This window comes from Rhinopithecus bieti, unplaced genomic scaffold, assembly GCF_001698545.2.
Source record: "Rhinopithecus bieti isolate Rb0 unplaced genomic scaffold, ASM169854v2 scaffold_13617, whole genome shotgun sequence".
NCBI classification, from domain to species: Eukaryota; Metazoa; Chordata; class Mammalia; order Primates; family Cercopithecidae; genus Rhinopithecus; species Rhinopithecus bieti.
This window is the reverse complement of record NW_016807714.1, coordinates 1,555,777-1,581,032: the sequence shown is the minus strand read 5'-3', so window position 1 is coordinate 1,581,032 and position 25,256 is coordinate 1,555,777. Positions and strand designations below refer to the sequence as shown.

The window sequence follows — 25,256 nt, the reverse complement described above, 5'->3', positions numbered from 1 at the left end:
CCCCCGCCCCACCAGGGACCTTCTGGGCCTGACCACTGGTGTGTGACCCCCCCCCACTAACCCACAGGTGTATGCGGTAGCCACCAGCACCAACACACCGTGTGCCCGCATCCCACGCATGACTGGCGAGGAGAAGGAGTTTGAGACCATCGAGAGAGGTGGTGATGCCCACACCACGCTCTCCCATCCTCAGCTCCATCTTGGGGAAGCCCCACCCTGATTGTCACCCTTGGTGCCCACAGATGAGCGGTACATCCACCCCCAGCAGGAGGCTTTCTCCATCCAGCTCATCTCCCCAGTCAGCTGGGAGGCTATTCCCAACGCCAGGTGAGGCTGGTCCGGGGTGGGGGCTGCCCAAGGACCCCGGGGCAGCATCCTGAGGCCCCCGGCCCCTACAGGATCGAGCTGCAGGAGTGGGAGCACGTGACCTGCATGAAGACAGTGTCGCTGCGCAGTGAGGAGACTGTGTCGGGCCTCAAAGGCTACGTGGCCGCCGGGACCTGCCTCATGCAGGGGGAGGAGGTCACGTGCCGAGGGCGGGTAAGGGGCCAGTGGGTGGGGTCGGGAGCAGGCAGCCCCTGGCAGCCCCTATGCCATCCTTACAGCCATCCCCATGCCCTCCAGATCTTGATCATGGATGTGATTGAGGTGGTGCCTGAGCCCGGCCAGCCCTTGACCAAGAACAAGTTCAAAGTCCTTTACGAGAAGGAGCAGAAGGGGCCTGTGACTGCCCTTTGCCACTGCAACGGTCACCTGGTGTCGGCCATCGGCCAGAAGGTGTGCCAGTCCCACCTGGCATGTGCCCCCCGCCTCACACCCACCTGGCTCAGCACCTGCCCCCGCTCAGCCTTCCCTCCGCCCCCAGATTTTCCTGTGGAGCCTGCGGGCCAGTGAGCTGACAGGCATGGCCTTCATCGACACGCAGCTGTACATCCACCAGATGATCAGCGTCAAGAACTTCATCCTGGCAGCCGACGTCATGAAGAGCATTTCGCTGCTGCGCTACCAGGAGGAGAGCAAGACACTGAGCCTGGTGTCACGGGTACGCCTGTGGCTGCGGTGCCCGTGTCTGGGTGGGTACCCACCCAAGGCACTTCTGACACCCCTTCCCGCCCCCAGGATGCCAAGCCCCTGGAGGTGTACAGCGTGGACTTCATGGTGGATAATGCCCAGCTGGGTTTTCTGGGTATGTGGGTAGGGCCCTGGGGAGCTGAGGCTCTGGGGGTGGCCGGGGCTGACCCTGGGCCTCTGCTCCCCAGTGTCTGACCGCGACCGCAACCTCATGGTGTACATGTACCTGCCGGAAGGTGAGTGCGTCCTCCACCCCTTCTGCCTGGGCTGGGTCTGGCCTGATAGTGACCCAAGGCCTTTCTGGTCCAGCCAAGGAGAGTTTTGGGGGCATGCGCCTGCTGCGCAGGGCGGACTTCCACGTGGGTGCCCACGTGAACACGTTCTGGAGGACCCCGTGCCGGGGGGCCACTGAAGGGCTCAGCAAAAAGTCAGTCGTGTGGGAGAATAAGCACATCACGTGGTTTGGTGAGTGTGGGGGGCAGGTGTGTATGGGTGGGGGGCCCTGGGATTGGCCTGGCTCACACCGAAACCCTCCCCACCGCCAGCCACCCTGGACGGTGGCATCGGGCTGCTGCTGCCCATGCAGGAGAAGACCTACCGGCGGCTGCTGATGCTGCAGAATGCGCTGACCACCATGCTTCCGCACCACGCCGGCCTCAACCCCCGTGCCTTCCGGTGAGCCCCAGCCCCGCCCCTGTGCAGCGCCCCCTCCACCCCAGCCTGCCCTGACACCCCCTGCCTGCACGCCCCAGGATGCTGCACGTGGACCGCCGCACCCTCCAGAATGCTGTGCGCAACGTGCTGGATGGCGAGCTGCTCAACCGCTATCTGTACCTGAGCACCATGGAGCGCAGCGAGCTGGCGAAGAAGATCGGCACCACGCCCGACATAGTGAGTGCACGCCCCAGGTCTGCGCCCGCCCCTCCGTGCGGATCCCCACCCACCCATCCACCCGTCCATCCCCTGCAGATCCTGGACGACTTGCTGGAGACGGACCGCGTCACCGCCCACTTCTAGCCCCGTGGATGCCGTTGCCACCAGCACCACCGCACTACCTCCCACCCCATTTTGTATAAAACACAAGGAAAAACATTTTTGTTTGAGAGGAGTGTGTGGTCATTACATGGCCTCCTGGCCCAGCTGCGGTCACAGCCCCCCAACGCGAGTGCCCACGAGGCTGGAGGCGTCCACACCTCCAGCCCCGCCACCTCTGTCGGCTCAAGGCGTAAAGGGCCCCGCAGGCCCCAGGCGGCTGCCGTGGTCGTCGGGCCATGCACCCTAGGTCTCCAGGTACCGGTAAAGCTCATCCGCTGGGGGCACGAGGCTGAGGTGCACCAGAGCACGAGCCAGGAGGGCAGTCAGCCGCATGGCCAAGGTCTCCAGCCTGTGCGGGTCAGGTCACAGGTCAGTGGGGAGGTGGGTCACGGGTGGGAAGCAGGCCCCCGCCATCCACCTGCCCCACAGCAGCTCACCTGAGCGCCACTTCAAACTTGAGCATCTCCCAGACAACCTTGGCATGGCGCAGGAGGCTGGTGCCGTAGACACCCCGGTACGTGGCGCCCACCAGGCGGCTCCAGCCCCGGACGGCCCTGCACACACCCGCATTAGCGCCGCGTCAGCCCCACAGCAGCCCCACCACGGGCGCCTGCTCGGGCCACCGACCTCTTAGCCATAAGGAAGTAGCGGTCCACGGGGGCGCCAAGGGCCACGTTGATAGCGCGCACGGTGTTGATGTTGCGCAGTACTAGCAGCATGGGTCGCGGCAGCGCCCTGAGCACCGCCATGATGGCCTCGAAGTGCTCGCGAGCCATGTCCACCATGTAGGCTGCCTCCTCGCGGCTCAGTAGGTGTGAGCCCCACAGCTGCCCCAGGCGCACGGGGCGCTGCATAAGCATCTCGGAGAACAGGAGGTAGTCTGGGGAGGGAGGAGGCTCTGAGCTGGGCTCCGCGCCGCACGCCTCCCTTCTGTGGTGCCCCGGCCACCCCCGCACGCCCTCACCTTGCACCCCCAGTGCGGCTGCGTGCGCCCTCATGGCGGCGTCGTCCCGCAGGATGATGGCCCGCCACAGCTGGCACAGGGCTGCGCGGTCCCTGGGTGTGGATGGGCCCGCAGCCATGAGCCCCCTGTGGCAGGAGAGGCTTGCCCTGCCCCACGCCCACCCGCCCGCGCTCACTTCTCCTCCAGGAACTGGTAGAGCCCATGGTCCAGCAGCACCAGCTCCGCTGTCCCGTCCGGGCCTTTCCGCACCAGAACTAGGGATACAGCCTCTTAGGTCGTGCCGTGCCCACCCCAAGACCCCCCAGCCCCAGGGTAACTTCCTACCGTTGCCAGGGTGTGGGTCCGAGTGGATGAAGCCCGTGTAAAATATCTGCTCAGCAAAGGCCTTGATGAGCTTGTCTGCTATCTGGGGAGAGGAAAGACCTTGCAGTGGACGTAGCACCCGCCCGCCCTGACCCGCCCCGACCCGCACTCACGTCCTTCACCGCCAGTCCCTGGCTCTTGATGGCCTCCACATCGTTGACCTTGCAGCCGGCGCAGAAGTCGGCGGTGAGCACGCGCTGGGGAGAGCAAAAGGCTGGGCTCAGCAGGCCCGGCGCTGTGCCCACCCCAAGGGCCTGGCCCAGCCCACCTTGCTAGACTTGTCCCAGTGCACGCGGGGCACCACGATGTAGGGGAAGTGCGCCAGCTCCTGCGCACAGCGCTCCGCGTTGCGGCCCTCATTCTCGAAGTCCAGCTCCTGGGCCAGGGTCCCCTTCAGGTCCTGGGGGCCAGATGGTGGTTGAGGACCAGCTCTGCCTACGTGCTTGCTCCTGCTGGTCGGGGAAGGGGTGGGGCGGTACCTGGAGGACCCAGCTGAAACCAAAGCTGGGGTGCATGACCTCAATGAGCCGCAGCAGGAGCTCCAGGGTGTGGATGTCCCCGTCAAAGCGGTCCCGCAGGTCGATGTACTGCACCTGCACCAGGCGAGGGCTTGGTGAAGACATGGGGTCCCCTGTGCACTCCGAGTCCACTGCTGAACAAGGTGGCCCCCACATACCTTCACAGCCACGCTGGTGCCATCGTGCAGCTTGGCTCTGTGCACCTGTGCCAGGCTGGCGGCAGCAATTGGCTGGTAGTCAAACTCCTGGAAGAGCTCATGGGGCAGGGCCTGGAAGTCCTCAAGAAACAACTCGTCCACCTGGAAGGACAGGTGCTCAGAGCAGCCTGGGGCCACTGCCGGAGCCCACCTCCCTCTGCCTGAGCGTAGCACTCACCTCCTGGAAGCCCCGTTTGAGGGCCCTGTCCTCCAGCACGCGCAGGGTCTGGGTGTACTCGGGGGGAAGCAGGTGGTTGAAGGAGCACAGCCCCTGGCCCAGCTTCACGTAGAGGCCCCCGTTGCTGATGGCCCCTGCCACCAGGGCGTCAGCCGCCCTCTGGTGACACGCAGACATCACCTCCAAGTAGCCCGGGCTGTTCTGACCACAGGCATGGGGAGAACACATGGGGACAGGTGGCTGCCTCCTCAGTCCCACCCAGCCCACCACCTCATGCCCACCACCATGTGCCCAGGGCACTGGGACAAACCTCTTCCACCCCTCGAAGGACAACATTGGTGCACCACCAGTAGTCCAGGGAGATCTGCAGGCCGACCTTCAGAGACCTGCGGGTAGAGGTGGCCTCAGTCTCCAGGGGGACAGGCTCAGGGCCCCAGTGCTTGGTCCTCTTGTCAGAGTCCTCATGGTCTAGCCTCACTCCGGCCAGCCCTTCATGTCCCCAGGGTGAGGCCAAGCCAGGGTCCAGCCTATAGCCCCACAGGCCCGTGTGAGCACAGGGGGGACTACTGAGCTCATGGAGTGTCCTATGGCCCTGCAGGTCAGTCTCAGCTCAAGATCAGTAGAACAGGGCCAGGTGCGGTGGCTCATGTCTAGTATCCCAACACACTGGGAGGCTGTGGTGGGAGAATTGAGCTCAGGAGTTCGAGACCAGCCTGGGCAACATGTTAAAACCCCGTCTCTACCAAAAATACAAAAAATTAGGCAGGCGTGGTGGTGCACACCTGTGGTCCCAGCTCCTCAGGAGGCTGAGGCAGGAGGATTGTTTGAGCCCATGAGGCGGAGGTTGCAGTAAGCTGAAATTGCACCACTACACCCCAGCCTGGGCGACAGAGCAAGACTCCGTCCAAAAAAGATCTGCAGTCAGGCGCAGTGGCTCACGCCTGTAATCCCAGCACTTTGGGAGGCCGAGGTGAGCGGATCACCAGAGGCCAGGAGTTCAAGACCAGCCTGGCTAACATGGTGAAACCCCGTTTCTACTAAAAATACTAAAAATTAGCCGGGTGTAGTGGCACACACCTGTAATTCCAGCTACTTGGGAGGCTGAGGCAGGAGAGTCGCTTGAACCTGGGAGGTGGAGGTTGCAGTGAGCCAAGATCACACCGTTGCACTCCAGCTTGGGCAACAAGAGTGAAATTCGGTCTCAAAAAAAAAGAGGCTGGGTGTGGTGGCTCACGCCTGTAATCCCAGCACTTTGGGAGGCCGAGGTGAGCGGATCACCAGAGGTCAGGAGTTCAAGACCAGTCTAACATGGTGAAACCCCATTTCTACTAAAAATACTAAAAATTAGCCGGGTGTAGCGGTGCACACCTGTAATCCCAGCTACTCGGGAGGCCGAGGCAGGAGTCACTTGAACCTGGGAGATGGAGGTTGCAGTGAGCCAAGATTGCACCACTGCACTCCAGCTTGGGCAACAAGAGCGAAACTCGGTCTCAAAAAAAAAAAAGAAAAAAGAGGCTGGGCGTGGTGGCTCACACCTGTAATTCTAGCACTTTGAGAGGCCAAGGCGGGCAGATCACAAAGTCAAGAGATTGAGACCATCCTGACCAACATGGTGAAACCCCGTCTCTACTAAAAATACAAAAACTAGCTGGGCATGGTGGTGCGTGCCTGTAGTGCCAGCTACTCGGGAGGCTGAGGCAGGAGAATCACTTGCAGCCAGGAGGTGGATGTTGCGGTGAGCTGAAATCGCACCACCACACTCCAGCCTGGCAACAGAGCGAGACTCAAAAACCAAAAAAAGATGTGCAGAATGGGCAGCCTGTGTCCATGCCACCCTCACTCCCTGCCACCCTCAAGGGTGAGATGGGATAGGGGCAGTATGGATGGTGGTGTCCCCTGGAGAGATGGGGCTCCAAGGCTGTCTGTGAACGGAAAGGATGGCAGCAAGGGGGCAGGGCTGAGGCAGCAGAGGTCACAGGAAGGTCAAGGTCACCTGCAGACTGAGGTCCGCTAGGAAGAGAGGAGGACACCAGGAAGGTGGGTCTCCAAGGCCTGGGGAGGCAAGGTCTGCAGGGAAGAGAGCCCAGTTAAGGCAGGAAGTGGGGGACATGCTGGGTGTCTGTTGAGCAGGTACTGGGCTCCTGGGGGAGATTTAGGCAAGAGGATAGGATGCTGGGGTGGAGGGGTGTCCCCAGCCCTAGCCCCAGTTAGGAGGACATCAGGGTGAGGGCCCTGGGGGAACTCTGGGGACCAGCTGGGCAGCCCTGGAATGAGGCGCCAGGCAGCGAGCAGACCACACCCAGGTGCACAGGGAGAGGCTGAGGTCAGAGTGGCTTCTCGAAGGCTGGCCATGGCCAGAGGCCCGTCCCTGCGTTCTGCGAAGCTCGCGTCCCTGCCTGGGGACAGGGCCCACCGTCATTCCTGACGCGCAGCGCTGGCTGCCCAGGTGGGCTCTGTGTCCCCCATCACTCCGGGGAGACCCCACTCAGGCCCCATTCTGGCCCCCGTAAAGAGCAGAGCACCTGGAGTGTGGTGGGTGGGTCGGGCCAGGGTTTCTTTCTCTTTTTTTTTTGAGACGGAGTCTCGCTCTGTCGCCCAGGCTGGAGTGAGTGGCGCGATCTCGGCTCACTGCAAGCTCCGCCTCCCAGGTTCCCGCCATTCTCCTGCCTCAGCCTCCAGAGCAGCTGGGACTACAGGCGCCGCTGCCACGCCCGGCTAATTTTTGTATTTTTAGTAGAGACAGGGTTTCACCGTGATAGTCAGGATGGTCTCGATCTCCTGCCCTTGTGATCTGCCCGCCTCAGCCTCCCAAAGTGCTGGCAGGCCAGGGTTTCTTTTGGAGATGGAGTTGCACTCGTTGCCTAGGCTGGAGTGCTATGGCATGATCTCAGCTGACCACAACCTCCGCCTCCTGGGTTCAAGTGATTCTCCTGCCTCAGCCTCTCACCTAGCTGGGATTACAAGCATGTGTCTCCATGCCCAGCTAATTTTGTATTTTCAGTAGAGATGGGGTTCTCCACGTTGGTCAGGCTGGTCTCGAACTCCTGACTTCAAGTGATCCGCCTGCCTCGGCCTCCCAAAGTGTTGCGATTACAGGCGTGAGCCACTGCACCGGGCTGAATTGAGCCAGAGTTTCTAAATGTGCTCTGGGATTCAAAGGCTACTCGGTGGGCAGTGCTGGCTTTGGACCAGAGTGCATCAGCTTTAGACCCCAAGACCCTCGTCGAGACCCAGGTGTGTGAGAGAAACCTAACTGCCTGTGGCAGGCATAGGACTTGCTTGCAATGGTCAGTGACTGACGACGGGGAAGGCAGGGCCTACAGCCACCTCGTTTCTGTGGCTGGCACTGAGCTGCCTCAAAAACACTGAAGAAACGAACAGGTGACGGAGCTACCAGCAGACGCTCCATGGCGTTTGCCCGAGAAGGCACAGGGAGCGGCCGAGCCCAGCTGCCCTTTCTGCAAACCAGCCTGCCTGTCCTGACAAGCTGCCCCATCTACCCCTACCTGTATGCACGAGCATAAGACCCCAGCAGCACCCTGCGTTCCACAATCAATGCCTGTGTGCATGTGAGCCAATACAACGATTTCTATCACCTAGAGCTGAGTCTGTTGATACAGCAAGCAGTTTTGACAGAGTCAAGAAAAGTTATATCAAAAATAGTTAGGCCGGGCACAGTGGCTGACACCGGTAATCCCAGCACTTTGGGAGGCCAAGGTGGGTGGATCACCTGAGGTCAACACGGTGAAACCCTGTCTCTACTACAAATACAAATATTAGCTGGGTGTGGTGGTGCACACCTGTAGTCCCAACTACCTGGGAGGGGCTGAGGCACAAGAATCGCTTGAACTTGGAAGGCAGAGATTGCAGTTGCAGTAGCCAAACGCAGTGGCTCACTCCTGTAATCCTGGCACTTTGGGAGGCCAAGGCGGGCAGATCAGCTGCAGTCAGGAATTTGAGACCAGCCTGGCCAACGTGGCAAAACCCCGTCTCTACTAAAACTATAAAAATTAGCAGGATGTGGTGGCCCATGCCTGTAATCCCAGCTACTCAGGAGGCTGAGGTGAGAGAATCACTTGAACCCAGGAGGTGGAAGTTGCAGTGAGCCAAGATTGTGCCACTGCACTCCAGCCTGCGCAACAGAGCGAGACTGTCTCAAAAATAATAATAATGATGATGATGATAATAATAATAATAATAATAATAATAATAAAAGGTTCAAATCCTTTTATCCTTGAGGTACTTAAGAGGCCACGTGAAGCTGTGGACTGCAGAGGGAGACACCCCGAGGGCAGGGCAGGTGCATCTCATTTTAGGTCACGTTTGTACACTTAAGGGAACATGTGAGCTGACACAGGAGCCAATATGTGTTGATAAAATTCTTGGAGAGCTTTTACCCTTGGTGCGGGTCTAAGGGGAGCTTTCTACATTTCTAACTTTTCTACTATTAAAATTTGTTATAGTAAACACAACACTTTTGTAACAAAAATTAAAGATGTGAAAAAGTCCCATAGACTTGTGCTTGGGGGAGAAGGGATTTAATTTTTTTTTCTCCTTGAGATGGAATCTTGCTCTGTCGCCCAGGCTGGAGTGCAGTGGCGCGATCTCGGCTCACTGCAAATTCTGCCCCGGGGCTAACACCATTCTCTGGCCTCAGCCTTCCAAGTAGCTGGGACTACAGGTGCCCACCACCACACCCGGCTAATTTTTTGTATTTTTAGTAGAGACGGGGTTTAACTGTGTTCATCAGGATTGCCTCGATCTCCTGACCTGGTGATCCACCCGCCTCATCCTCCCAAAGTGCTGGGATTACAGGCGTGAGCCACCCAGCATTGCCTCACAAGAGCATTTTCTTTTTCTTTTTTTTTTTTTGGAGACGGAGTCTCGCTCTGTCGCCCAGGCTGGAGTGCAGTGGCCGGATCTCAGCTCACTGCAAGCTCTGCCTCCCGGGTTTACGCCATTCTCCTGCCTTAGCCTCCCAAATAGCTGGGACTACAGGTACCCGCCACCGCGCCCGGCTAGTTTTTTGGTATTTTTTTTTTAGTAGAGAGGGGGTTTCACCGTGTTAGCCAGGATGGTCTCGATCTCCTGACCTCGTGATCCGCCCATCTCGGCCTCCCAAAGTGCTGGGATTACAGGCTTGAGCCCCGCGCCCGGCCAACACAGAGCATTTTCAACATTGCTGTATGTTTGAAGTTTTTCACAATAAAATGTTGGAGGCCGGGTGTGGTGGCTCACACCTATAATTCCAGCACTTTGGGAGGCTGAGGTGGGCGGATCACCTGAGGTCAGGAGTTCAAGACCAGCCTGACCAACATAGAGAAACCCGCCTCTACTAAAAAATACAAAATTAGCCAGGCGTGGTAGAGCGTGCCTGTAATCCCCAGCTACTCAGGAGGCTGAGGCAGGAGAATTGCTTGAATCTGGGAGGCAGAGGTTGCGGTGAGCCGAGATCGCACCATTGCACTCCAGCCTGAGCAACAAGAGTGAAACTCTGTCTCAAAAAAAAAGTATCAGTGAGTGCTAAACTGCTGGAAGGAGGCCAGGTGCGGTGGCTCACGCCTATAATCCCAGCACTCTGGGAGGCTGAGACAGATGGATCACTTGAGGTCGGGAGTTCAAGACCAGCTTGGCCAACACGGAGAAATCCCGTCTCTACTAAAAATTTAAAAAAAATTAGCCAGGCATGGTGGCAGATGTCTGTAATCCAAGATACTCGGGAGACTGGGGCTGGGAGAATTATTTGAACCCAGGAGGCAGAGGCTGCAGTGAGTCGAGATGTCACCAGTGTACTCCAGCCTGAGCAACAGAGCAAGACTCCGTCTCAATAAAGAAAGAAAGAAACAAACTGCTGGGTGGAGGAGCAGTGAGAACAGACACATCATCTCAACTGCCTCCATAGGGCTAATGACAAGGGAACAAAAGGGGAAACTGAAATCGCGTGCCCCCGGCAGGACAGAAGCAGAGCAGTGTCACTCCTGTGTGACTCCTGCCCAAACGGGTGACTGAGTATGAACAGGAGCAAACATCAGACAAACTCACACTGAGAAACAGGAAGCAGTGAAATGTTTCTGGAAAAGATGAGATGGGGAGTATTGTAGGCACGGTGGCCATGCGCGAGCACATGGGCATGGCTGTGTTCCCATAACGCTTTATGTACACATCAGACAGCTGCCACACGGGGCCCATGCAGTTGGCCCAGGGACTCTTGTTGTACAATAATTACAAGCCTGTAATCGTCAAAGGTGTCCAATCATGTACGACGTACCTAAAGAGAGGTCTGACCTTGTCCCTTCTTCAGTCCTTGGAATTTCCTGAGTGATAAGGAGTGCCTCTGTTTTCCATGGTGGCCCTGAGGGTTTATGCTAAGGAGGGACTCCAGGCGAAGACCCACCACTTTGGGGCCTATGGGGATGGGAGTGGGAGGGCTGGGGCTGGAAACTGAGTTCCTGGGATTTTCTGAGAAACTGGAGATTTTCAATCAATTAATACCAAGTATTAATACCCCAATGAAAACTCCAGGCATGGCCCATGTGGTGGCTCACGCCTGTAATCCCAGCACTTCGGGAGTCCGAGGCGGGTGGATCACTTGAGGTCAGCAGTTCAAGACTAGCCTGGCCAACATGGTGAGACCCTATCGCTACTGAAAATACAAAAATTAGCCGGGCATGGTGGCGGGCACCTGTAATCCCAGCTACTCAGGAGACTGAGGCAGGAGAATTGCTTGAACCCAGGAAGTGGAGGTTGCAGTGAGCTGAGATTGCACCACTGCACTCCAGCCTGGGCAGCAAGAGCAAAACTCTGTCTCAAAAAGTAAAAAAAAAAAAAAAAGTAAGTTAAATAAAAAATTAAAAATAGGCCGGTCGCGGTGGCTCAAGCCTGTAATTCCAGCACTTCGGGAGGCCGAGACGGGTGGATCACGAGGTCAGGAGATCGAGACCATCCTGGCTAACACGGTGAAACCCCATCTCTACTAAAAAATACAAAAAACTAGCCAGGCGAGGTGGCGGGCGCCTGTAGTCCCAGCTACTCGGGAGGCTGAGGCAGGAGAATGGCATAAACCTGGGAGGCGGAACTTGCAGTGAGCTGAGATCCGGCCACTGCACTCCAGCCCGGGCGACAGAGTGAGACTCCGTCTCAAAAAAAAAAATAAAAAAATTAAAATAAAAAAAATAAGTTAAATTTAGGTCAGGTATGGTAGCTCACACCTGTAATCCCACCCCTTTGGGAGGCTGAGGCAAATAGATCACCGGAACTCAGGAGTTCGGGACCAGCCTGGGCATCATGGCAAAACCCCATCTCTACTAAAATGCAAAACATTAGCCGGGCATGGTGGCACACACCTGTAGTCCCAGCTACTCGGGAGGCCAAGGCATGAGAACTGCTTGAACCTGGGATATGGAAGTTGCAGTGCCCAGCTATCCACCAGCTTCCACTCACTGCTGGAGGAAATTTCTGTGAAGCTTCTGGTGAAGTCCTGAAGGCACTTGCTGCGAAGCTGACCTGGGCCTGGCAGATGCTCAGAGGCAGTCAGAACAGGACCCTACCCTCCCTGCCTCCTTCCCACTCTGCCACTCCGTTCCAAGGGGCTTTGGGCTAACAGGTTTCTCTCAAAGCTGAGAGCTGGCTCCACGAGGCTCAGGCTAGGCAGGGCTTTGTGGCTGCAGGAATTCTAGGATCTGACCAAAAGCAGGAATGCCCGCCCAAGAGTTCCAACAGAATGTGTCCCCACCCTCCCCCCGAGTTCTGCACTGTAAGGTAAAGGAGGAAGAAAGGGTCCTGACAGCAATAACCCAATTTTGCCCATCTTCAGGGGCAGAGACAGAGGCAGCCTCCTCTCCCAGGCCCAAACCTTGGAATGGGGCGAGAAGAGAAGGAAGGCAGGGCAGCTGCTTCTCTGCCAGCCTAGAAGCCTGAGGGAGAAGGCACCGGCCCAGGGCTGGAGCCCCTCCCCACTCACAACAAGGCTGATCTGGGGAAGGGCCTGTGGCAGCTGCATCCAGTGTGGAGGACCCTGGTCTACACCCCACCCCACAGGCCCAGCAAGGCTCACTGTCCCTTCAGCCAGTACCTTCCCATGTAGGAAAGGATGCCTGAAAGGCATCTGTAGAATCCTCAGCAAAGCCCTGCAGCCCTCCCAGCCCCACCCCCCATGCCTGTGAGGGCATCTGGAGCAGGCACTCCTGCACGGCGTACCCCCCGCCCACCACGCTGCACCACCCCCCGCCACACCACACCCCCCGCCAACCACTGCTGGGCCCTCCTACCTGCCAAAGCGCCCCATGCCATCCACCACGAGCCGCATTCTCCTCTTCTCCCGTGCCTCTGCCATGACATAGCGGGCTCCAAGGAGCAGGGGCACCCCAATGACTGCGGTAGACAGCACCTTCCTCCACAGGGGTGTGGGGCTCGAGAACCTGAGGGGAGACAACACAGCCTGGAGGCGCCACTCCCCACATTCAGCTGGCTCTGACCTCTGCCCCCCGCCTCCCCGAGCACCACCTCTCACTCCTGTGTGCACAGCCATTCTGACGGTGTGGTCAGCAGAGAACACCACTGCATCAGTGTCCCCTTCCCTGAGCCCCTGCACCAAATACCCCTGCCCCAAAGCCTGGCGCCAGATGGCCATAAGGGGCAGGTCTCATTTGGGTCTGTCCGGAGACCCAGCCAATGGGGCCATGGGACGTGGAAATGGCTCCTCAGGTCAAGGAAACAACTCAATGGCAGGTCAGTGTTCCTCATGGACCGGGGCCACCTACACTGTGGAGATTCACCACCACTGTCCACCTCGCAGGGTTCAACTGGATGGTCATCAGCACAGCAGAGACAGAGAAGATGTGAGGTCAGCACGTGCAGAGTCACATGACAGTACAGAGCAAGGAAAAGAGCTTTGCCCATGCTGAACATAGTAGAATCCCCACACACGCTGTATACAGCAGGAGCCCAATACTTGCTGAATACAGCAGGAGCCCAGTACTTGCCAAATATAGCAGAAGCCTGATAGAGCAGGAGCTCTACGCATGCTGCACACAGTAGGAGCTCCATATATGCTAAAGGAAGCAGGAAACCCCTAATGCTGAGTGCGGCAGGCCTGAGCACCCATCTTTTCTACACCGGCTGGCAGGCGCTTGAGCACCCATCTGTTTCTACACGCCGGCTGGCAGGCGCCTGAGCACGCATCTGTTTCTACACCCGGCCACAGGTGCCTGAACACTCATCTTTTTCTCATCCAGCCACAGATCTGTCCTGGGGTACACGTTCTCCTACTGCAGACTCTCGGGAGAAAGAGACCCCTGCCAGTTCACGAGCCAGTGGCACTTCAGGCAGCTCACCTGCATGCCCTCCTGGCTGCGCTACCCTCCACAGCCTTACCTGCCTTGCCACCCGCCCATCTGCCCACTGTGGTCAGACTTGCTGTTCTTTTTTTCTCTTTGTCTTTTGTTGAACCCTCCCTCCACATCTCTTCTTGTTGCTCTTGCTCTTGTGTGACCCCCACCTACAGTCACCCCGCCTCCTCCAGGCTCTGAATGACCCAGTTGCTCGTCAGGAGCAGGCGCTCCATGTGCACCTTCCTGATTCGCTAGCTTGCTCTAAACGCTTGTGGGTCAGGGCGTGCCCACCCCTGGCATAAGTCCCTGGGTCAGGACCTGGGGGTCTCTAGTCCAGCAACCGCACTGAGGAGCAAACATATCTTGCCTTGTTGGGCGTACAGGAGAAGGTCCAGCTCGGGCCCTCGACCGCCACTCGCACGCACACAGACCACGCATCCAATGCCTGCCCGGAGTGAGAGGCACGTTCCCCGTGGAGGGATCATTACCTTGGAGGAAGGACCCTGACGTTTCTCCTGAAGGAATCAGCAGGGACGGCACGGCTTCTGCCTGCCGTGCAGCAGAGCAGAGTGGAAATGGCAAAGCTGCAATCTGCAAAGAGAGGAAATTGTGTGGAGATTTTGAACGAGGCCAGGACACACCCCTGCCTCAACCACTACCATTTGCTTACCCATGCTGGAGTCTGAGCAGGCCTAACCCTAAACCTAAATGTATGCAGTCCATTCTCACACTGCCTCTAAAGAAATACCAGCCGGCGCAGTGGTCATGCTTTCAATCCCGCACTTTCAGAGGTCGAAGGGCAGGGTGGATCATCTAGAGGCCAGGCAGTTTGAGACCAGCTGTAACATGGTGAAAACCCATCTCTCTAAACAATACAAATTAGCTGGGCATGATGGCGCATGTGTGTTAATCCCAGCTACTCGGGGAGGCTGGAGGGCAGGGAGAAGTCGCGTTGAACTGGAGGTGGAGGTTGCGAGTGAGCCGAGATTGCGCCACTAGCATCCACGGCCTGGGCAACAGAGGAGATAACTCCATCTCAAAAAAAGAGAACTGTCGGGCGCGGTGGCTCAGCCTGTATCCCAAGCACTTTGGGAGGGCCGAGGCGGGTGGATCACGAGTCAGGAGAATCAAGACCTCCTGGCTAACACGTGAACCCCGTCTCTACTAAAAAAATACAAAAAAATCTAGCCGGGCGAGGCGCGGACCTGTAGTCCGCAGCTACTCGGAGGCTGAGGCAGGGAGAATGGCGTGAACCCGGGAGGCGGCTTGCAGTGAGGCTGAGATCCGGCCACTGCGCACTCCAGCCTGGGCGGACAGAGCGAGACTCCGTCTCAAAAAAACAAAACAAAGGAAAAAAAAAACAAAAAAAAAAGAGACTAATGGCAGGCGCAGGGCTCAAGCCTGTAATCCCAGCACTTTGGGAGGCCGAGACGGGCGGATCACGAGGTCAGGAAATCAAGGACCCATCCTGTCTAACACAGGGGAAACCCATCTCTACTAAAAAAAATACAAAAAAATAGCAGGGCGAGGTGGCGGGCGCCTGTGTCCAGCTACTCTGGAGGGCTGAGGCAGGAGAATGGCGGGGAAACCCAGGAGGCGAGCTTGCAGTGAGCCGAGATCAGCGCCACTGCACTTCCAAGCCTGGGCGACAGAGCCAGAGCGAGACTCAGTCTCAAAAAAAAAAAAAAAAGAGAACTACCCAAGACTGGGTAATTTATGAAAAAAACAGGTTTGTTTTTTTTTAAGATGGAGTCTTACTCCGTCTCCCAGGCTGGAGTGCAATGGCATGATCTCGGCCCACTACAATCTCCGCCTCCCGAGTTCAAGTGATTCTCTTGCCCCAGCCTTCCGAGTAGCTGGGACTACAAGCATGCACCACTACATCCAGCTAATTTTTACATTTTAGTAGAGACGGGGTTTCACCATGTTGGCCAGGCTGGTCTCGAACTCCTGACCTCAAGTGATCTGCCCTCCTCAGCCTCCCAAAGTGCTGGGATTACAGGCGTGAGCCACCGTGCCTGGCCTGGGTTTAACTGACTCATAGTTGCACAGGCTGTCCAGGAAGCATCACTGAGAGGCCTTAGGAAACTTAGTCACGGCAGAAGGCAAATGGGAAGCAAGCACAGTATGGGTGAGGCAGTGGGGGAGCAGAGACAGAGAGAGACAGGGCCAGCGAGAGCGCAAAGGGGAAAGTGTCACACACACTGTTAACCCATCAGATCTGAGAACTCACTATCACGAGAACAGCAAGGGGGATCTGCCCCCATGATCACGTCACCTCCCAACAAGCCCCTCCTTCAACACTGGGAATCACGACGCGGTGAGCTTTGGGTGGGGACACAAAGCCAGGCCACATCACCCAGTTAGTCAGCAAAGACTGTCAGCACCGCCAGGCTCACGCCAGGAAGCCAGGCTCCCAGGTTTGACTCCGGAATGGAAACACTATCCTACCTCCCAGGAGGAAGGCTGAGAGTCCCAGTATCACAGGAGAGAAGGCTAAACGCAGCTTAACCAGAGCTGATGCATTGAATGCTGACAGTTCACCAAACACCCCGTCTCTGAATGTCCCCTCAGTCTCTGCAGGAAGAGATGGCGTCACCACCTGGCTCATCTGGGATGGGACCCACCCCGTCCCTGCCCCTGCACTCTCTTGGCAGCACCCTGACCTGTCATTTACTATTTCCTGCTGCTGAGACCACTGACCAGTGGCCAGAGGAAAGCAGTCCTCATCTCAGAAGGAAGCGGCAACAGTGCCCAGCCACGGAATCAGACAGCAGATGCCAACCTTGAAGGTGGACGCCTGGATGGGAGGAGTGGCCTTGTAGGTCACTGTTCTGACAGCAAATGAAGAAACTTACAACTTACTGAGACCCCACAGACGGGGACCCTGTACAGCTTCTACTTGGAGGAGGGGAAGACATGCCACAGCTAGCAGGACACACGTGAAGAAGCCCTTAGGGCCGGGCGCAGTGGCTCATGCCTGTAATCCCAGCACTTTGGGAGGCCGAGGAGGGTGGATCATAAGGTCAGGAGATCAAGACCATCCTAGCCAACATGCCAAAACCCCATCTCTACTAAAAATACAAAAAAAGTAGCCAGGTGTGATGGCGCATACCTGTAATCCCATGTACTTGGGAGGCTGAGGTAGGAGAATCACTTGAACTTGGTAGGCGGAGGTTGCAGTGAGCCAAGATCGAGACACTGCACTCCAGCCTGGGTGACAGAGCAGGACTCCATTTAGAAAAATAAATACATAAACAAAGAAGCCCCACCACAAGACTCTTGACACATCATGCTGCTTTATTTTTGTGACTATGAAAACACCACATAGAACTTAAAGTATAATTACAGAAAAAGAAAGAAAGAAAGAAAGAGAAAGAAAGAAGAAAGAAAGAACGAACGAACGAACGAACACAGCTCTCGCCGGAAACCTTGGTCTCCCAATCACACTTGACCTATGATGAGGTCTTACAACTCCCTCAACCCCAAATTCTCCAACTGAGAGCTCTTCTAACAAGTCAGGGTTTGGGGGGAAAGGGCAGTGCATAGCCAGTCATGCCCCCCCGGCGCAGACGCTAACATGGTCCTCAACACTGGACCTAGTAAGGAACTGACTTGCCAGCTGGTTTCTGGCCAGAGCTCAGAGCCCTGGAGAAAATTTCAAGGACTCCAAACAACACAAAAGCCAAAGGGAAAAGTCCATGACCTCCTGTCCCTAGAGGATGGGCTGACAGAAACCTCTGCAAGTGCTGATTCACAAGGAAAACCCGAGGCAGCAGGGCAGCGACTTGTAGGTGGGTCATCCACCTGCTGTCTACCCAACCTGCACCTCCTGACACTGGCCACCTCTGGTGCCAGCGCATGCACGGCCAGAGGCCCCACGATCAGGCAGCCGTTCCCAGGGACTGTGGAGAGACTCCGAACAGCAGCTCATAAGTGGCTGCAAGGGAGCTACCTCCAGGTGGTTATCCCAACCACCACTCACCACATGTGTTACCAACAACGCAAGCTGCTTGCATTTCAACGGGCTCCACTGAGTAGGTGAGGCCGGGAAAGTCATGGCTATCTTTTTTTTTTTTTTTTTTTTTTTTTTTTTTTTTGAGACGGAGTCTCGCACTGCTACCCAGGCTGGAGTGCTGTGGCCGGATCTCAGCTCACTGCAAGCTCCGCCTCCCGGGTTCACGCCATTCTCCTGTCTCAGCCTCCCGAGTAGCTGGGACTACAGGCGCCCGCCACCTCGCCCGGCTAGTTTTTTGTATTTTTTAGTAGAGACGGGGTTTCACCGTGTTAGCCAGGATGGTCTTGATCTCCTGACCTCGTGATCCGCCCGTCTCGGCCTCCCAAAGTGCTGGGATTACAGGCTTGAGCCACCGCGCCCGGCCAGTCATGGCTATCTGATCGTTATCTCCAACAACAGTTTTCTGCTCTCTCCTCAGGAACCAGCACTGCAGGTGCTCCAGCTGCGTCTCTCACCCCTATTCTCATCCAGGACAGAGATCCCTCCAGTAGACGCCAGGCCACCATCACCCTACCCTGGTCCACCAGCAGCCTCGCTCATGCCCACGCCCGGCTCCACCTTGCTCACTGTGGTCCTATCCTGCCACTGCCCTCATCACATGCCAGCGTGACTATTAACTTACAGAATCTGTCTCCCCACTAGACTGAGCAGGGCCACCTCTCACCATCTCTGAACAAGCAGGCACTCGATGAATGCCTGCCGAATGAGACCAACAGCTGTGAAGCACAGGACTGAACAGAACCCCACATGGCCCTGCCAAGCAACAGGCAGCAGGTCACAGGCAAGAGATGGCAGCAGCCCCTGCCTCAGGCTGGTCCTGGACACAACCCAAGTGGACAAGTTCTTGTGCTGATAACCCACAGTGCCTGCCAGGGCCCATGAGGCTGTGCAACAGCCTGACTCCTTTGAATGTGGGGTGCCCAGCACACCCAGACTATCCTCTCTGAAATTCCATCACACAGGAGAGGTCCCCAAGGTCCAGAGAGGTTATGGGGTGGGGGGCAAGCCTGCAGCCACACCTCCCAGAAAGACTTCCCAGAGCCCCATCCGGGGCAATTCTCACGTGACATACAGCCCCAACCTCACCCAGAACATGACCTCTAAGCTGCCAGAAGATAAGCAGTCTTTTAGACGGTGGATCCTCAGGGCCTTCCCCCCACACTCCTGAGCCGTCCCTGGTGACACTTATCCCGGCAGCTCCCCTAGCTTCCAAAGCCTTGCAGTTTGGACAAGATGAAACGGGTGCTCTCTGCCCCAACCTCTCATGCTTTCCTACAGTGAGAGTGCAGTCGGTCTGCACACACAGAAACAACCCCCTTTCCAGAGTGGCTTTAGACCACAGCTGACTACCTGGAGAGCAGCAAGTGTCTGAGTGGTAACACTCACACAGGTATCACGAAGTTAACAACCAAAGGGCGTGCTTTGGCCGCAGAACCACGTGCGTGTTCGAGCGTGTCTGGTTTTCCAGCACCTGCAGATGAGGAAGCTGCAGGGCCCACAGACAGGCGCCTCCGCAGCAGTGAGAAGCAACTGCGGAGTCTCAGAAAAACGCCAGAAACTAAAAACCACGAACGGATGACCAGAGCCTGGGAAACCCAACAGCCCTGTGCCCCTCAACAGGAGGGGAAACTGAGGCACATAACTGTCCCCAAAGTTAGGAAGAGACAGATTGGGAGTCTGGGCGGGGTAAGTGGGTCTGGCGACCACACATGCCGTCCTTCTCCCAGGGTGTGTGACCCTCTCAGCCTCAGGCAGCCCTCAAAAGCGGACTGGACCCAGCCCTGCTCACTGGCCATGAGCAGCTCCTAACCAGGGGCTAAACCAACCTGTCCACTCGCTGGGGTTGGGGAGGGATTGAGTGACCAGCGCGTGGGAAGACTTTGTCACCTGAAAGGAGCTGCACTGAAGGCCACCTCCCAGTCCCATGAAGCACCCTGGGGTCACACAGCTGGGCTGGGGCACGAGTGGGCCGTCCATCCGTGCTATTAATAGCCAGACCGTCAAGGCTAGCTTATAGCCAAACACAAGCTCTGCTGACATTCCAAGAAAAAAAAGGAACGACTCCGGGAGCCCCTTCCATCTCTTCGGGAAGGGGGTGGGTAAGATGCGTGTCAAGGCCTCTGCCCCGACCCCTCGCAGTCCTAACCGCAGGGACAGTGGAACGGGACCCAGAGGCCACGTGGGAGCCGGGAGACGCCGAGGGCCTGAGAGAGGGGGCCTCGGAGCCGTGGGGAGCGCGCCCCTGAGCCGGGGCAGGGGCGCCCAGAGCAGAGCCCGCCCTGCAGCCGCCGCCCGCAGGCCCGCCGCCTCAGGGCAGGGCGGGCCCGGCGGGGAGGCGAGCTCCTCCGCTCGGGAGGAGGTCCGGGGAGCAGGCTGGGCAGGGAGGCGTCCGTGACCCCGGGAGGCCGCCTCGCGAGGGGAGCGGCGCCAGAGGCTTCCCCGCGGAGCCCCTGCCCTCTGGAGACCGCGCTCTCCGGGGCGCCAGGCAGCCGCCTCCGGGCTGGGCGGAGAGGCCCCTGCGGCTCCCGGTGCAGGCGGCGTCAGGGCTGCGGGTGCGGCTCCCGCCTGAAATCCCAGCTCTCGGGGAGGCTGAGGCGGGCGGATCGCTAGAGCCCAGGAGTTCGAGACCAGCCTGAGCAACATGACGAGACCCCGACTCTGCTAAATACAGAGTTGACCGCGCGCGGTCACGCCTGCGGTGTCAGCTACTTGCAGGGCCGAGGCGGGAGGATCGCCTGAGTCCGGGAGGCGGAGGCTGCGGTGAGCGGACATCGCGCCACTGAGCTCCAGGGCGACAGAGCGAGACCCTGCCTCAAAAAAAAAAAGAGGGAAAAAGAGCCCCGAGGATCTACGGGGCGGGGTCTGGGGACCTGCGGGTCTCGGGTCACTGGGGTTGGTGTGCAGGATCTCGGGCGCCCCGGGCCACGAGGGTCCTCACCGGTCGCCACATCTCCGACCACCGCTCCGCTCCGCTCGGCTCCGGCCCGGCGCGGCTTTGCGTCTGGCAGCCCAGCAGTCCCTGCGGGAGGGCGCGTAGTGCGCATGCGCCGGAGCCGAGCGCTCCGCCCCGTGCGCGGTGGGCGGGGCTGCAGGCCACGCCCCGGTCCATGCCGGCCTCCGCGGCAGGGCAGCGTCCCCTGGCGGCCCCCAGAGGCGTACCTTTTGGCGCCCGGACCGCGCCCGCCTGAGAGCGGAGGGTTCCAGTTCAGCACTGGGCGCACTGCGCATTCCCGGGCAGGCACCTGCAGTGAGAAGCACGTGGCTAATCCGGGGAGGGCTGAGCGCTTCCTGAGGTATCGCCCCCTCCTCAGCACTTCCTGCTAGTGTGATTAGAATGAATCTCTTTAACCTGAGGACTCCAAGTCACCACCTGCCTGTGCGAGGGCCAAGGAGATGCCTCTGACTGGGAACTGGAAGACAACCAGGAGAGTGGCCACAGGGGTCCTGGAGCAGCTCCTGTGCCCATGGGGAGACCTACCCAGGGCCAGGGCTTCAGATTCTGGGGTCCAGTTTGCAGCCCCCCTTGGTCCCTGTCACTTAGCTTCTTGTGGGAACGTCAGTGACGTCACAGCCTCCTGCAATGCCCTAGGCTACTACTTCTCACTCTGTGACAGCCCTGGCTGGGTAGGGGCGCCGGCCTGGGCGCTCCATGCAGCCAGCAAGGCTGCTGATGGACTGACGTCACCGTCCCCGAACAGGCCAGGGATCCTCGGGTGCCAACACGGGTCCTGGCACTTACTGCCTGGAAGCCCTCCTAGACCCCACTGGGAGCATGAAATAAAACACCGTCCTGCCGGGCGCGGTGGCTCAAGCCTGTAATCCCAGCACTTTGGGAGGCCGAGACGGGCGGATCACGAGGTCAGGAGTTCGAGACCATCCTGGCGAACACGGTGAAACCCCGTCTCTACTAAAAAATACAAAAACTAGCCGGGCGAGGTGGTGGCGCCTGTAGTCCCAGCTACTTGGGAGGCTGAGGCAGGAGAATGGCGTAAACCCGGGAGGCGGAGCTTGCAGTGAGCTGAGATCAGGCACTGCACTCCAGCCTGGGCGACAGAGCGAGACTCCGTCTCAAAAAAAAAAAAAAAAAACACCCTCCTTGTGGAATCCACTAGGGCTCCTGAGCCAGCTTGGCCCAAGGGTGCCACAGCAGCTGGAAGTGGGAGGTTTTCAGGCCTCAAGGCCTTTTCGCAACTCTCACAAGTGGCTCTTCCTCCTCCCACAAGTGGCCCCTCATCCTCATCTTCCTACATTCCTCTTGCTCCTCCCACTGGGACCGAACCCAAAGGCATCTCTTCAGTGGGGTGGTCCCAGCCTAGGGAAAGCCGGTGCCTCCAGCCCTCTAGTGCCCCTTCTGTTATGGCATGTCTCCTGTGAAGTCCGTCATCCCCAAGGTCAAGTATACTGTGCTCAGTGATTCTGTGTGCCCTGCATCACTTTGCTAGCAGGACAGAGATTGGCCTCTAGTCTTCAGTCCCTCACCCCAAAGCCCAGACTAGAACTTGACAGATGGACCTGGGGCCCCTCCCAGAGCCGGGCTTTGTGGTGTGTTCTCATTTGCTAACATCTGCCTTCCCCAGCAGCCTTTCCTGTATAATGGAACAGGTCCAGAAGAGCCATGTGGGCTGACACAGTAAGGCCTGCAGGCATCTGTGCTGTGACGTGAGCAAAGTGTGAGCTGCAGGGCGGGATATGCCGTGCCTTGCCTAGGGGCCCGGGCACTGCCATCACAGGGAGCCTTGGCCATCAAACCGACATGGTTGCCCCATGGTGGGAAGGGTTGGGTGGAGGACTCTGCCACCCACTCTTGGGAGACACCCCCAAAATGAATGATGACCTCTGTCTTTCCTGTTTTCACATCACGGGAGCCATACTGTGGCCTAGGGTCCTGCCCCGACTGCAGGGCCCTGGATGGGGTGTGACATCCTGCCCCTGAGGGTGAGGCAGGGAGTCGATGTCACACAAATGAGCCACAGGGCCCGGGGACGTGGTGAAAGCCTTCCCCAGGACCCAAGTGCCCACAGCCCCTGCCACTGCCCCATCCAAGCCCGAGAAATGCAGCTCACTCCAGCCTTTCAGTGCAGCCCCGCTCTGAAGCGCATCCGTCACCTCCCAGCACTCTCATGTTCCCAAAACCCTGTGTTCGTTCCCAGTCTCTTTGGTGTCCGAAACTGTCATTAAAGAAAGAAAGGGCTGGGCGTAGTGGCTCACGCCTGTAATCCCAGCACTTTGGGAGGTCGAGGCGGGCAGATCACCTGAGGTCAGTTCGAGACCAGTCCAGGCAACATGGTGAAACCCTGTCTCTACTAAAAATGCAAAAATTAGCCGGGCCTGGTGGTGTGTGCCTGTAATCCCAGCTACTCGGGAGGCTGAGGTGGGAGAATTGCTTGAACCTGGGAGGCGGAGGTTGCAGTGAACCGAGATCAAGCCATTGCACTCCAGCCTGGGTGACAGAGCGAGACTCTGTCTCAAAAAAAAAAAAAAAAAAAAGAAAAGAAAAGAAAAAGAAAGAGAAGGTTAAATAGGTGTTAGGAAGCGTGGCTCTCGCCGGGCGCGTTGGCTCAAGCCTGTAATCCCAGCACTTTGGGAAAAAAATTTCTCTAGAGACAGTGTTGATTGCTTGAGTCCTAGTCTCAAGCAATCCTTCCCACCTCAGCCTCCAAAAGTGCTGGGATTATAGGCAAGAGCCACTGAACTCAGCCCTGACATTTTGATAGCGACAGGAGGTAGCCAAATGCCTAGGCAGATAGAGGCAGGTCCCCAGTGAAACCCCACCTCCAAGCCAGAAAACCAGCCTGAAGTCTGAAAGACAGAACTGCTGGTCTGGGATGAAACCTGAGACCCAGAGCGAGAATTTCTGTTCCTGTTTGCCTGCCCGTTCCTGATTGATTCTTTCTGAATAATGCTTTTATTATTATTATTATTATTTTGAGAGAGAGAGCCTTACTCTGTCACCCAGGCTGTTGGAGTACAGTAGCACGATCCTGACTCACTGCAACCTCTGCCTCCTGGTGCAAGCAATTCTCATGCCTCAGCCTCCCCAGTAGCTGGGAGTACAGGCGCACGCCACCACACCCGGCTATGTTTTGTATTTTAGTAGAGATAGGGTTTCACAGTGTTGGCCAGTCTGGTCCCAAACTCCTGACCTCAGGTGATGATCCGCCTGCCTCAGCCTCCCAAGGTGCTGGGATTACAGGAGCCAGCCACCACACCCGGCCTGAATAATGCTTTGTAACCAGTTGAATGCTGCCTTTTCTAATACTACCTATGGCCTGCCCCTCCCCAATACTGAGGCCATAAAAGCTCTGGACTCAGCCACATTGAGGGGACTTCTTGCCTTTAGGTAGGGGGACCTCCCATGTCGCCTCTCTGCTGAAAGCTCTTTTATCACTCAATAAACCCCCACCTCTTTTATCACTCAGTAAAATCTCCACCCTCACTCTTTGTTTGCCAGTGTATCCCCATTCTTCATAAGTGCAGGACAAGAACTTGGGAACCAGTGCGCAAGCCAGATTCGGCCTAGGTGGGCTGAGTGGACCAGCTGTCTCTGCAGCAGGTAGTATGGTCCAGTGAGGCCCAGGTGGGGCATCGTTGGCTGGAGGTCCCTGGCTTGCAAAGTGACTAAGAATAAAATTGTTCATCAATTTTAAGTCACTAACTTTGTGGTAATTTGTTCTGGCAGCCCTAGGAAATGAGGACAGTGTGTCAAAGGTTCATTTAACTAACTTAGCTGGGTGTGGTGGCTCACGCCTGTAATGCCAACACTTTGGGAGGCCCAGGCAGGTGGGTCGCCTGAGGTCAGGAGTTCAAGACCAGCCTGGGCAACGTGGCGAAACCCCGTCTCTACTAAAAATACAAAAATTAGCTGGACATGGTGCCCGGTGCCTGTAATCCCAGGTACTTGAGAGGCTGAGGCAGGAGAATCCCTTGAACCTGGGAGGCAGAGGCTGCAGTGAGCTGGGATTGCCCCACTGCATTCCAGCCTGGGCGACAGAGGGATACTCCATCTCAAAACACAAACAAACAAACAAATTAACTAATGAGGAAACCAGGAAAATTGTTATGACCAGTTCCAAAGAGAAGCCTACCACAAATTTTATTTTTTGAGATGGAGTCTCGCCCTGTCGCCCAGGCTGGAGTGCAATGGCGTGATCTTGGCTCACTACAACCTCCACCTCCTGAGAATCACAAATTTATATGGAGTAAAGGAATGATAAAAAGCTGAAACATAAAATGCTGAAATATAAAAATAGATGTGAGACAAACTTTTTCCAAAGGAAAAAACAGTGGCACCTCCTCTGGACCAAAATTACTTACATGTGTATAAATTACTTGCATTGCTATCAATTATTTGTAATTTACAGACCCGTAAAATCGTTCAGAGACAATGAAGAGCAGGAACATGAATCACAGTCAGAAAACCTGGGAACCTGAACTCTAAATCACATGCACTTTTCCACTGGAAATACCAGTGATAGGTTTTACTTATTCCAAAGTTCAAAGATTTCATCGCTGACTCCCACTTCCTCTTTTGATTAAAAACAATTTTCAAAAAAGATCACTCAGCCGGGTGCTATGGCTGGTAC

The 25,256-nt window shown here is 57.1% G+C and overlaps 2 protein-coding genes across 9 annotated transcripts in view; one reads left to right on the top strand and one right to left on the bottom strand.

Moving 5' to 3' along the window:
* Nucleotides 1-2,174, top strand: part of CPSF1 (cleavage and polyadenylation specific factor 1) — a 17,404-nt gene extending 15,230 nt beyond the window's left edge. For 4 of the 6 annotated variants that reach the window (XM_017883508.1, XM_017883509.1, XM_017883510.1 and 1 more), the window contains 11 exons: nt 68-158; nt 243-327; nt 399-540; nt 625-777; nt 866-1,042; nt 1,120-1,186; nt 1,260-1,307; nt 1,381-1,536; nt 1,658-1,746; nt 1,824-1,962; nt 2,041-2,174. In XM_017883508.1, the coding sequence (XP_017738997.1) occupies nt 68-158; nt 243-327; nt 399-540; nt 625-777; nt 866-1,042; nt 1,120-1,186; nt 1,260-1,307; nt 1,381-1,536; nt 1,658-1,746; nt 1,824-1,962; nt 2,041-2,147 (1,254 nt within the window). In that variant the 3' untranslated portion in view covers nt 2,148-2,174. Of the gene's footprint in view, nt 1-67; nt 159-242; nt 328-398; nt 541-624; nt 778-865; nt 1,043-1,119; nt 1,187-1,259; nt 1,308-1,380; nt 1,537-1,616; nt 1,747-1,823; nt 1,963-2,040 lie in introns of all 6 variants that reach the window. The other 2 variants (XM_017883513.1, XM_017883512.1) reach the window with 1 other exon arrangement.
* On the bottom strand, nt 2,171-20,693 carry ADCK5 (aarF domain containing kinase 5). Of its 3 annotated transcripts, XM_017883517.1 has the most exons (15): nt 20,612-20,693; nt 14,144-14,245; nt 12,594-12,743; nt 4,637-4,712; nt 4,327-4,527; nt 4,110-4,250; nt 3,913-4,026; nt 3,702-3,833; nt 3,547-3,630; nt 3,395-3,476; nt 3,246-3,324; nt 3,071-3,162; nt 2,734-2,986; nt 2,544-2,660; nt 2,171-2,455 (listed from the first exon to the last, which is right to left on the bottom strand). In XM_017883517.1, the coding sequence occupies exons 3-15, from the start codon at nt 12,656-12,658 to the stop codon at nt 2,350-2,352; spliced, it is 1,542 nt and encodes a 513-aa protein (XP_017739006.1). In that variant the 5' UTR covers nt 12,659-12,743; nt 14,144-14,245; nt 20,612-20,693; the 3' UTR covers nt 2,171-2,349. The 3 variants fall into 3 exon arrangements, with proteins under 3 accessions (XP_017739006.1, XP_017739004.1, XP_017739005.1); XM_017883515.1 differs by lacking the exon at nt 14,144-14,245 and having other exon boundaries at nt 20,612-20,674; XM_017883516.1 differs by lacking the exon at nt 20,612-20,693 and having other exon boundaries at nt 4,327-4,522; nt 14,144-14,169.
* Nucleotides 20,694-25,256: the final 4,563 nt, after the last annotated feature.